The following is a 12,150-nucleotide window of genomic DNA, read 5'->3' on the forward strand; positions in this document are numbered from 1 at the left end:
CTTATTAACACCGACTCAAGGGGGTACCTTGCTGAATACACCCACTCCCCTACCAACCTGGACTTCACAAGCAGCAGTGATTTTGTGAGGAAAACGTCGGAGAAATACCCCGGTCCGCGCAAAGTCGACACACGTCGGACTTCYGCGATGCTTTGAGGTGCCGAGAAATCCTCACGAGAGCTTTTTTTCCTTAAAGTTTTTCACGTCCATTTGACTCTTCATGTGCGAGTCTCGAAAGACACCAGATTACCCGAAAAGGATACGYGGGGGGAGGGGAGAGGGGGCTGGGGATGCCTTCACTTCCAGGGAATTTCGGGCTCACCCGCTAACGCCTCTRGAGCCTAAACGCTCCCTCAGCCGCRAGGAGGAGGAGGAGGAGCCTCACCTGCGCCGGGCAGCGCCGGCCCGCCCCTCTCCTCCTCCCGGCCAGGTGCGAGGTGGAGCAGGAAGCAGCGGCGGTGCTGAGAGGAGCCCGCGCCCTCCTCGGCGCTGGGCCCATGCGGCGAGATGGCGGCGGGCCGGGCGCTGCTGGTCGCCGCCGCGCTTCTCTCAGCTTCKGCGCAGCTCCTCTGGCGGGAAGGTAGGGCTGAGCTGGGCTGGGAGGGGAAGGGAAGGGAAGGGAAGACAGAGGAGGGGGCGCTGCGCCGGCGAGCGGGTCCCTCGCGGTGGGGGGGCGCCGCGCGAGCCCCTAACGGTCGCGAGCCCCTAACGGTCGTCTCGAGGCGGGGCCCCCGCGAAGGGGGAGGGGTGCTCTGCTGGGGTCTCAGCGGGAAGGCACTCACGCAGACTACCTGTCGGTTAAATCTTTCTCCTTTCTTTCTTTCTTTCTTTCTTTTCTTCTCTTTTCGTGTGTGTGGGGGGCGTTTGTCCCGTTAAATCTTACGGTAGAAAAGAGCTAAAGGCCCGCAGCGTCCTTTCACCTGTGGGGAAGGTGTCCCCGCCGCGGCGCGGCCGTGTGGCGCCGCGGGGAGCCTCTCGGGTGGAGCCGCCTTGCTTCCCACAGCGCGCTTCTGGTGCTCTTCCCTCTCTTCTCCGTGGAGGATGGTTAAATCTGCATTTCCTCCGTGTTTTGTTCTGTGCTAACTTTAAAAATAAGCTATTGAAATACTGTATAAACACTACAGACAGTAATTCTAACTATTTCTTTCATTTTTTTATTTATAGCCCATAGAAAGGAACATGCGTTAGGTGTCTTTTATGTTACGCATCTAGAAGGCAGTAAAAGCAGAAAGCTTTGTAGGTSCTAGTAATCCTCGCCTGCTTCCCAGAACAAAAGTTTTCTTTAGTGTAAATGATTTTTCCTTTTGAGAGAAACAGGAGGTATTCCTCAAACATCTCTTTCTGTTCTGGGTTTCTTGGACACTTTTGTTTTGGAAATTTCTTTCTTTTTTCTTTTCTTTTTTTTGTGTGTGTTACGCAAATACTACCAAGGTTATTTATTCGATCTTTCCATCTTGCCTTACTAGAGTATTGATTGTGCAAGTAACTTTACAATGTTGTCCTCCCCGGATACAAGGAGAGAAGGCAGAATTATTTATTTGTAGGGGCAAGAGCTCACAGGGTTGTGCTCAGAGTTGGGCTTCTGGTGGCAGTGTCACTGTGGTGCTGATGGCCTCAGCATGTAGGCAGAGAAAATGGTTTTTATTAGACCAATTGATAAATTGTATGTGCAGGGAATCAGAAAGGCTTGTATGCCCAGGTAGTCCAATGAGAGAGTGCTGCTCCCTAGAAAAGCTGTTTCTCTTGTGCTTCCTCGGTGTTTGAGGCAATCCTGTGTACACAACTCACAAAGAAATTTATTAGGTCCTGGCCGCAAACATGAAGGAGTTCAGATTACATATGCAAGGACAGCATGTGGGATTTTCTTCAATTTCAAAAGTCTTCATTGCCAAAAATGGAAGCATGGGAAGTTCATGTATATCTTCAAAACTCAACGGGCCATTTCTTAGCTATTGGTCCTGACAAAGAATCTTGAAGCATGACTTTGTATACAAAATAACTGCTAAGTTACTTGTGGTGATTATGAATAAGCTAAAGAGTTTGAAGTGAAATTTATGGCTTTTTAACATTTGTTACCTTGGACTGAACTGGTTATGTTTATGTGTGGCTCAAAGCCATCATTATTCTAAACATGCAGTCTAAATGTCAACTGTGAAATCCAACAGCACTTGAGGTTTAAGTTTCAAGCTATTTACTCAGGAACTTTTAAATATTTTTATTTTTGCATAGCCTGTAGGAATCAAATTAATGACCATTATTTACTTCTCTTGAGCTCCTTCAAAGCATAAAGAATGTGATGTGGTTAATTGTCTTTGGTTTTTAAACAAAACAAACTTGAAAAACCTGGAGATTTGTTTTTTGCAAGAAGAAGAGCTAGAATTTCCAAAGATATTTTATCACTGAGGTAGCTAATCAAAAAGTCTCAATTGCATCTTTTTTCCTATATGAGTCTGGATCTTTGCTAGGATATACAGCCTATTAATCATATTCTTCATGTGAACCACCCTTGAAGTGTGTATTTGCACATTCTTTCTCACTTTGTAGTCAAACTACGTCATCTTTTTTTTAAAGAATCTTCCTGGCACCCATGAAACTTCACAGGTCTTCCTCTTGAGGTGCAGTACAGCTCTTTCTGAGCCAATGTCTTTGATTTTTGCTCGTTGCCATCATTTACTCCAGCTTCTTCTCTATTCCATTTCAAACATCCCAACTGGAATTATGCATTCACCCATACTATTGGCATTGAAAAAAGAAAAAAGTTTACACCCTCTTTATGCAAAAACACAAGAGACTGTTCCAAGGCTGGAGTGAATTGAGCCCACAGCATTAGTTTTTTAACTGGACCTAACAGTGGGCAGAGTATTGGCTGTGTAGTTGTACTGGGAGCTCTGGGTGAAGAATCTGTCCCTGGAAAGCCAAGGGCACTAACGTGGCAAAATAAAATTGAATGGGAGTGTGCAGGAGAGTTGAAGTAAGAGTGTGAGTCAGATGAGGAACATCTAGTCTGTTTTTATTTTTGCAAAACCTCTTCAAAGACAAAACTCTTGTRTGAACTGGGTTTTTCTTAGCTTAATTTAAAGGAAATAGGGAACAAATGAGAGAGACAGACAGTTCTCTTTCTTCATAACCAGTGACCTTACCCTTGGGCAAACCATGAATTTGCTCTGTAGAACAAAGCTACAAAAAGTGAAATTGTATGAAACACCCTTAGTAGACCTAAGGGTTGACTGCCACCAACAGAGGTCCCTCTTCCTGCCTCCTTCCCCCCCCTCCTTTATAACCATATGCTTCCTGCCTGCTTCCCCCTTTTCTGCACAAGCCCTAGAGCTTGCCCATGCCAGGCTGCTCTGTGATCCTCTAGTATTCACTCACGCAGTGTCTTTTTCCCGCAAAAGAAAAAGTGGCTCACCCTCTGCTGAGTTAGTGAGACGGATTGACCAAAGGTTTCTCACTGAGAGTCAGTGATGGTATGGTGCAAGTGGGATGGAAAAAGGAAAGAGAGGGGAGTAGTGCCTTCCCAGATGTGGTAGCAAAATCTTGTGTATCTGATATAGACTTRATTATGATGGGAGTTACTCTCATTATGCACAACCAGAACGATAACCAGATTTCCCTTAGCAAAGTTTTGAAAAACCTAAGATCCTACAAGTTAAGGAAGACTCCCCCCMCACACACACTGTGTATTTACAATTTTTAAGGAGTCCCTTTGTACTGGTTGTTGATCTTTGGTACTGGCTCTGTCATTGCCATGTTTTGACTGCAAATCACAATGACCTTCCTTCAGTTAGGTTAGGTATAGATTCAGACTATGTGTGCAGAACCACACACAAGGTGGTTATGGAGGAGTGTTTCTCTTTTCTGGGACTAGTGGGACAGCTGAAGATCTTAGTGTACCTTTCTTTAGAACTGTTTCCCGTCATCCTTAGAGAAATCATTTCTTTCCTCCCCTCCTCCCTTTGTTCCCCTGCTGACACGTAGAGTACTACAGTGTTGTCTTTTCCTGTAGGAGCCTTTCYATGTGTATGTCAAACACGACTAGTCAAATTAGTTTGTCTTTTTTTGATGCAATGTTATATGCATAGCATAAATCATTAACTAGAACATTGGTTAACTTATAGGCGGAAAATTACGTAAAGTACTTAGCAGTATAGCTGTGCATAGGTGTGGGAGTGTGGATGAAGTATTACGTATCTGACCTTTTAGTATCTCTTTATGTCTCTTTAAAGCATTAATAATGAAGTTAATTAGGCTTTTATAAAATCTGTCACACATAAGGTTGTTCTAAACATGAAATTTTTGTGATGAAAATCTGTGTATGTATTTTTAGATTTTTTTAAATGTAATTGTTAGTGAATTATCAGATAGTGCCACTTTGTTTCATGCTCTACCTTTCAGTTAAGTTTTCTTTTCAGTTGACTGAGTTGCATGTAAATCTTAATATGCAAAGCTGCTTCTTTTCAAAAAGCAAGCTATTATCAGCTTCTTTCTGGTGTTCTAATGTAGCACTGACGGAACATAAATAATAGGCTTGTTTTTGTTCCTTTAAAAGTCAGTGGAAGCTGGATTATTTCCATGTTGAATCACTATTTTGTTTACTTGATCAAGACCTCTCCTTTTAAGACCACAATTGATGTGCATGAGTATTCAGTTGTACTTTTTTTTGCTTGCCTCTATCAGTCTAGAATGCTTAATGTTTTCTGTCTAGAAATCGAAATGTGTATAATAAGTTACCTGTTTTTTGTGTCTTAGTTCTAGCTTAATTTTTTCACTGGGAAATATATATATATATATATATATATATATATATATTCTAGATTTTTTGAGGAAAGGGAATGTTTGTTTTTAACTAGTGAGTCTTGTTGGCTGTTTTTTTTTTTTTGTTTGTTTGTATATGTTTTTTTAAAAATAAGATTTGAAAGAATGCAGAGGTAGCACAAAAGCCCGGATGGGGACATGAGGTAGTGGAAGAATGAAAATACTTGAGTATTAATACACTTAATTGAACTTACTGTCAGTAGCAGCGCAACTGCAACCAATCATCATTGGTGTACCCTCACCAGCGATAGGTAATGGTCTCTGGAGTTGTGTATGAATGCATGTTCTTTAACAACTATATTCCTGGTCATGGGTTACTTGTATACAAAACTGGAAGCACTGAAGTTTTTCGGAAATACTAATTGTTTGGTTAAGAAATGGCCCAGGAAAGAACGTGGTGCAGCAGGCCAGTACTTGAGGCTGACTTGTGATGTGGTTGATTGGCAGCAGGTCTTTTGGGACCGAGGATGTTGTTGGAGCCACAGTGCCTGGAGTAGTTGCTCCCAGTGGTGGCTTCTTTCTTTCCTTGCTTTTTCACTAGCTCCTGTGTTTGCATGGCTGCATTGTGGGCTGCATTGGGGAATCTAACCTAACTGAAAAATAATTCCAGTAAGGTGGAGCAAGCCAGAAGGGCTTATTTTGCTGCTTGCTCTGTCAGTGATGTGTAGTGCTCTGCCTGGGCACAGAAGCATTTGCTGTCATGTGGTGAAGGGCACCATGGATGAGCACGAACGGGCGGCAGGGCAGATATGGGGTGGGAACACAGAGACTGCCAAAGCTAATGTCTATAGTACTGCCATCAACTGTGGACATGAAGGAAATAAGTTCTTCAGCTAGAAGAATGCCCTCCTCATTTTCATTCTGTCTTGTGTTCATTGTCTTGCACAAATCCTTGTAGTCTAACAGGAATTTCTAGACGGAAGTCAGGACTTGCTTTATGAAATAAGGGAAAAGTTTTTCCCTTGCCTGGTAGCAGGTATCTGCTGTAGTAGTTGTGTTCTGACTTGTTAATGACTTAAATGAATTCCTCTTATCTGTAGTACTGGAAGAGGAAAAGCAAGTTAAGAGGAGAAAAACTACATTCTGGCTTCTTGAAATATATAGCAGCAATATTCAGGCAAAAGACAGGGCTTAGTTTATTGAAATGGCCTTTATCACCCTGCTTACTTGGTTTTTAATTTTTTACATACATACATACACTCACTTTTTTGTAATAAAAACTTGGGAATTCACATTTACTAAGACCAGAGTCTTAGGAAATTCCTGAACAGATTTGCGTTTAGTTTGTGATAGAAATAGTTCATATTAGAAAAAGCATGAGGAGCCATTCTTTACAAGAAAAGTCAGACACTTGTGGCTTTTATGTACGTTGACTGCTACAGTTATGAAGTTAACTTCCCGCAGGAGCACACCAAAGAGATAGTTGACAACAGTAAACAGTGGCCTGTTTACTGGGCCAGTAAACCAGGATGGTGTATTTGCAAATTGGTGTAGGTCATAGATGAATAATTCTTATCCTTCTTTCATCACAGTTTCTCCTTATTGATACTATTATTATTATTTACAGTTTTATTCTTCACTCTTGGGCCACATTTTCTTATTCTTGTGCTCTTTACTATTTAAGGTGGCCTGCCTTGAAATGATTCTAAATAAATTTTATGGCTCTTTGTTTATATCTATGGGAACAAGCTGCTGCCATTGCCTGACAAGCAATGTGTGTGTATTCCTGGAGATCACTGTCAAGCTCTGTGCTGCATTTTGTCATGTTAGGAAGATATCTATGTATTCTCGATGCTATGTTTCCCCTACGTGTTGGCAGATAAACTGGCTCTATTGTATATGGGCTTGTTAGTGACTTGAATTATAGCTCTATCTATAAATAATGCTGAAAGGTGAGAGCAAGTGGGGAAAACATAATTTGCTTCTTGAAACTGCTTATAGCAAAACATGGCTTTCTTCAGTTTCTGGAAAGTGATATAGACAGAAGCAATCTGAGAAAAGTAAACACATGTAGAGTTGTGTTCATTCATGTTCTGACTGGTGCGATGTAGTTTGTAATACTGAGTTATTGCTGAGGCTGTTATTTGGGAATCTAGCTATTGGTTACTGCTTTCACAGTTTGTTAAAATGAGCTAAATTCATCGTTGCTTTTCTTGCTACCTCTGCTGCAAGGCCTTCCCACTGTGTACCAGGCAGCGCTTGCACTCTGCCTTTGGAGACTTTCAGGCTGCTGTCCCCACTGAGGAACTCTTAGAAAGGTTCGGCTTCTGCAAAGTATGTGCCTGGCTCGAGGATACAGGAAAATGAAGACAGAATGCCAATTTTGATCTAACTGGGCTTTTCTTCGGTAACTCTCTATCCTCTCCCCTCACTTTTATTAAGTTTCTGTTATCATGTTCTTATTTGTTATCATTGTCCTTCCTAACTGATGAAGGACAAAGGGAAACTTAGTATCAGCCAACTGTGGGTGCTGTTGTTTGTCTGGGGGCTCATGACAGAGGGGTACAAGTGACTCAGAAGAGTTATTGGGAGACTATTGCTGGGGGCTCATGACAGAGGGGTACAAGTGACTCAGAAGAGTTATTGGGAGACTATTGCTGATAGAGCAGACCCGAAGTCAACAACCTAAGCTGCTGCTGGCAAATATCTGGCTGTTTAGCCAGATGTGAACTTTGCACGGTGAAGAATTTCACCCAGGTCAAACACATTGCATGGACCAGCTGTAGGACTATATTAATGCAAAGGCCACATCAGCCAAAAAGCCTGATGTTGCCTGGTGTTCTTAGCAGATTAGTTMCTGTCTAAGCCCCTTGCTGTTAGGACCCATTGCGATTCTGCACCTGTGACCTATGCCCAGAACTTGCCAATTCTTGGCTCTTTGGATATATTGTATTTTAGGTGTATGGGGCACAGACTTTAGTATGTGGCTTGTCAAGTCAGGAAGTGTGACTACCACAAGTCTGAATTTGTCAACCTTTGTCTCGCTGGAGGTAAAATTAAAGATGTTGTTTTAACAAAGCAATTTCAGCAGTTCCTGGAGCGTTAGCTGTTTCAACAAGGCTGTTCTGCTATCATTATCAAACCTTAGTTCTGGAACAGAGAACATACGAACTGTGACATTGGTTGATTTGCTAGCACAATTTGGAGCCAAACCATTCCTAATTCCCTTAAGTCAGCTGGTGGCATTTGATCGTCTCTCAGCAGGATTCAGCCAACAGAGCCTGGTCTTGTCCTTCTAGTTGCAGGCTTCTCTCCTCTAATGTGACAGAGGTATGGCAGTACAGATTCATTTTGTTCAACATCTGCTTACTGCCACTAGGAAGCTAAGATATAGATTGTGCTGCAATTAGTTTACTATTGATTGCTGACTTAGAAAATCAGAGCAGTCTTGTGTCTTTATTAGTTGGTGACAGAGGCAAGACTTACCTGATTGCAACTAAACCTGGCCAGTGTAGACAGTACTAGTGGAAACCACCTGGAAAACCGTATGGAAGTGCCAGTTGAAGAGACATCCCATGATCTATACATGTGCATTTCATTTATATTAGCAAGATCTTGTCTGCTTCTGAATGCCCAGGCAGCCACAACTGTAGGACAACAGATTTTTTTTTTCTCTAACCTTTCTCATCAGAGAGGGGGAAAAAGTCTTGCTTGTGTCCGTCCCACTGGACAYTTCTATAGTTGCCTCCCCATGGCAGCTCAGGAGTTCCATGAGACAGCCTGCTTGAAGCTGTGCCTTGTGATTTTTTGGCAAACAAAGTAAGCACAATCGCTTGCTSTCAGAGAGAGGTCTTATTTTGAGAGACACCAGCACTTACAGGTCTTCACTGGCTGTTCTACATCTTTGGGTGGAATTGAGATATTAGTGTACGAAGACAGGCAAACTGCAGTCAGTGAAAATGGATGATCTGGAGTTCCTAAGAAGTGAGAGACAAAAAGCTGTTGGCAAGATGTTTGGCATGGGAGGGACCACTGGTTTTGAAATGCATTYTTCCACATTTGTTAACCAGAGCCAAGACTGGTGAACTGCACAGACGGGCTCCAAGATGCTGTCCTCTTGTTGCCTTATACCGAGGTAGGAATAAAGAGTGTAATCAAACACCTCCGTGATCAAAGGAGGCTCCTGCAGTGACTTGYGTAGGATTTGTGTTCCTCATACCAATCTGACGTTTTCTCATCAGGTGGCACAAACCTGTGTTTCTTATGTTGTATGCAAGTTGGCAGCCAGCTTACAAATAGAAATTGATGAGCTACCTCTTCCTACTTCTACAGCAGCAGCAAAACTTCATATATGTAAGATGAATGCCAGAGTCCATATTCTCCCTTCTATAATTGTAGCTAAGTTCACCAAGTCCCAAAGTGTATTTTTCCCCACTTCTGGTGGAAAAAGTGACTTTTTGAAATCCGTCTTTTACATGTAAATTACATGGGTATCTTACCTAGAACCTTTTCAGAAGGTTAGTTAAAGAAGAAAAACTTAAGTAGTTCCTCAAATTTAAATAAAGTTATTTCTGAACTGAATGGACTCTGTTCTTGTAAAGGCTTATGAATRTTACTTAACTTTTGAGTGAGTAGATTTGTTGGCCTTGGGCACTGAAGGCCATTCTTCAGTGAACTGTGCGGGGACGGCTTGTAACATCACTCTTGCTAGTCACCCTTTTCCATCTTGAACAGATGAGACTAGGATATGTGACACCTCATTCATTTGCCATCATTCTGGCTATTGGTGATGATTACAGGACTGTACTGTGGTGGCTGAGGAACAGATGTTCCCTCTAAACCCCTATCTCCTGAGATGGGGATGGTCACCATGGCATAATAGTCATTGGCAGCATCTGTCTGTCAGCAGCCTTTGCAGATTTTAAACTTTAATTTCCTGAATGATTCCCTGAAAACAATTGGTTCACAAAATGTGAACCTCATATCTTGAGCAGTATGGTAACGGAAGACAGGTCCAAGCAAAAAAAGAAAAAAGTCATTGAGCAATGAAAAAAGAATAGTTGGTTTGCATTTTAAAAATAAACCAAAAATCTCCTTGCTATAGAAAGTCTAACAGGATTTCAGCAGCTTACAGGAAGGAGGATGTGCTGTAATTCATGGAAGGGTTATTGTAGCTTTCCAGTAATTGTGCTAGTGATCTCCATTTACTGCTTACAGCACTGATTAGTATGTGAAAAGAAAGTAAACAGTGTATGGGTTCCTGACTAACTTTGTTAATAGCTTGAAGAACATAAAAGTAATTACATTGATGGATGTCACAGATGAAATTTGGGGGAGTGGCTAATTCTTAGGCAATAGTATATTATAGATAAACTGAAGAATTAAAATCAGCAAAGATTAAAATCACTCAAAAAAGGCAGGCATCAAATGGTTCAAGTCAGCAAAGTAGGGAGACCTACACTCCTTAATATGCAATAACCTGATGTTGGCAAAACTAAGTCAATGTACAGTGAATTCTGTTGAAGATGTTGGGGGAATGAATGAATGATTGGGTATAACTGTTAGTGCTTCTCTTAGCTGGGGCATTAGGACACTCATCTTGGATAAGGGAGCTGGGACCTGTGATCTCCATCATGTAGGAGACAGCCTTGAGGTTTCCTCGCCAGGCTGAAGGCATTTAAGGTAGATTACTCTGAACTTTTCTTGTTGGTGTTGTCCTGTTCAGGGACAGGAATTTGTGTGACTTGAGACAGAAATCATGTAGTTTATCACGATGTTGCTGGATTACTGAGCTGTATGTCCTGCCTCCCTCTGTCTTGCAGGGACATTTGCAGTAAATGTTGAGGCTCTTTCCCTACACATAAAGAGCATACCTGCCTGAGAACATCCCTGGAGCCTGTGAGAGCCTGCAGGAGGCAGTAAGCTTTCCAGGACAGTTTACCGAGATGCATCTTTCTTTCCCACACTAGGGAATATGCACATTAAGGCTTTGTGGGAGCTAGRCCCCTGCTGCGTTGTTTAGGTGATGGTTAAAGCACTTCATTTCCCAGCTTCCAGCCCTAATGCTGTATGTCATGCAGAAATTGCCTCTGTGCTGTCCCTGTGTTGATGTGTAAGGTGCTGGGATTAGGGTGTTCTCCAGAGAGGTGAGACATGAGGATTCAAATCCCCCTCAGGCAGAACAGGGATATGAATCTAGATACTTCATATCCGGAGTGAGCATTGCAGCTACTCGTCTTCTGCTGTAGCCTGTCTCCTCCAGCTCCCTCGGGTTTCTGTGAATGGTATCTGAGTCAGCTCAGTCCAACTGTGTTTTATTAAAAAAATGCCTGAAGTGGAACAAACACTGATTAACCAGAACAAGAAAACTTAATACTTTCATGCGTTATTTGGGGGGAAATTAGCATCTGGCATCTTTTTGTTGTCATTTTTGACTCGTTCTGCCTTCTGGTCTGGGAGTTGTTTGGGTTTTGTTTTGTTTGTTTCTTTTTAATCCATTTGATGAAGTCCCATGAAACAATTACCATAGATCCCTATGCTGGAAATGGCTGCTATAAAATGCAGTCCTTTAGCCAATGCAGGTGGACAGTGGCTGGGGCTCTGTTCTCACTCCTGATTTGTTTAGCAAGGCTCTAAACGCAACCATAAAAATTAGTGTCCTGCCCAAATCCTTTCCTTGTCCAAATGTACATTCTCTCTCTCTGGGTGCCATCGGCTCCCCTACCTTTCCACTCTTTTATATTGCCTCTCCTTCTCATACATGGAAAAAAAAATCCTGTATGCATATATTTAAATACTAGGAGATTAGCTTTAGTTGCCACAACAGTAGAACTTAGCCTAAACTCTGCAGAGTAATCACTTGTTTTATGCTATGCAGTTTCTAAATCAAGTTGGAGAGTTCTCAGTGCAATAAAAGTGATGAAAGCTTTGGAAAGTTATCCTGTTGAAATGAAGATAGCCAAGGTGTGTTTGTACGGGGAGAAGCATTGCTGGATGATAAAGGGATGTTGTTGCAAGACAGTTGTTGTGAAGGTGCTGTCTTAAACCAGCATGAGCAGTAATGAACTTCAATTGCAGCAGGAAAAATGTAGCTTAAGATTAGGACAGTTGAATAAATAGTTAAGGAAGGTTGCAGAACTGCAATCATCTAGAGGGAAAAAAATCAGGATGAGATGTCTACATTAGCCTGTGAACCACTTCCATCCAGGCCAGCTCATGACTGGAGAGGTCACCTCTGACATCTAGCCCAGCGATTTCATGGTTCTGTAGACAGAGAATAAATCCAGCTTCAGTAATGCTGCTTTTTGCTCATGTGAATATCCTGTTTGTCATCACTGTGCAGCATTAATGATGCACCCAAATTCCTCCTTTACAAGAAATCTGTATAGTTACTGG

At 42.2% G+C, this 12,150-nt stretch overlaps 1 protein-coding gene across 1 annotated transcript in view; it reads left to right on the forward strand.

The window, feature by feature from the left end:
• Positions 1-507: 507 nt before the first annotated feature.
• Positions 508-12,150, forward strand: part of CDCP1 (CUB domain containing protein 1) — a 33,374-nt gene continuing 21,731 nt past the window's right edge. Inside the window, exon 1 of the mRNA XM_085311750.1 lies at positions 508-580. Within this exon, the coding sequence (XP_085167876.1) occupies positions 508-580 (73 nt within the window). The remainder of the gene's footprint in view (positions 581-12,150) is intronic.

Source organism: Rhea americana, unplaced genomic scaffold (genome assembly GCF_003343005.1).
Source record: "Rhea americana isolate MKP2758 unplaced genomic scaffold, rheAme1 scaffold_35, whole genome shotgun sequence".
Taxonomy (NCBI): domain Eukaryota; kingdom Metazoa; phylum Chordata; class Aves; order Rheiformes; family Rheidae; genus Rhea; species Rhea americana.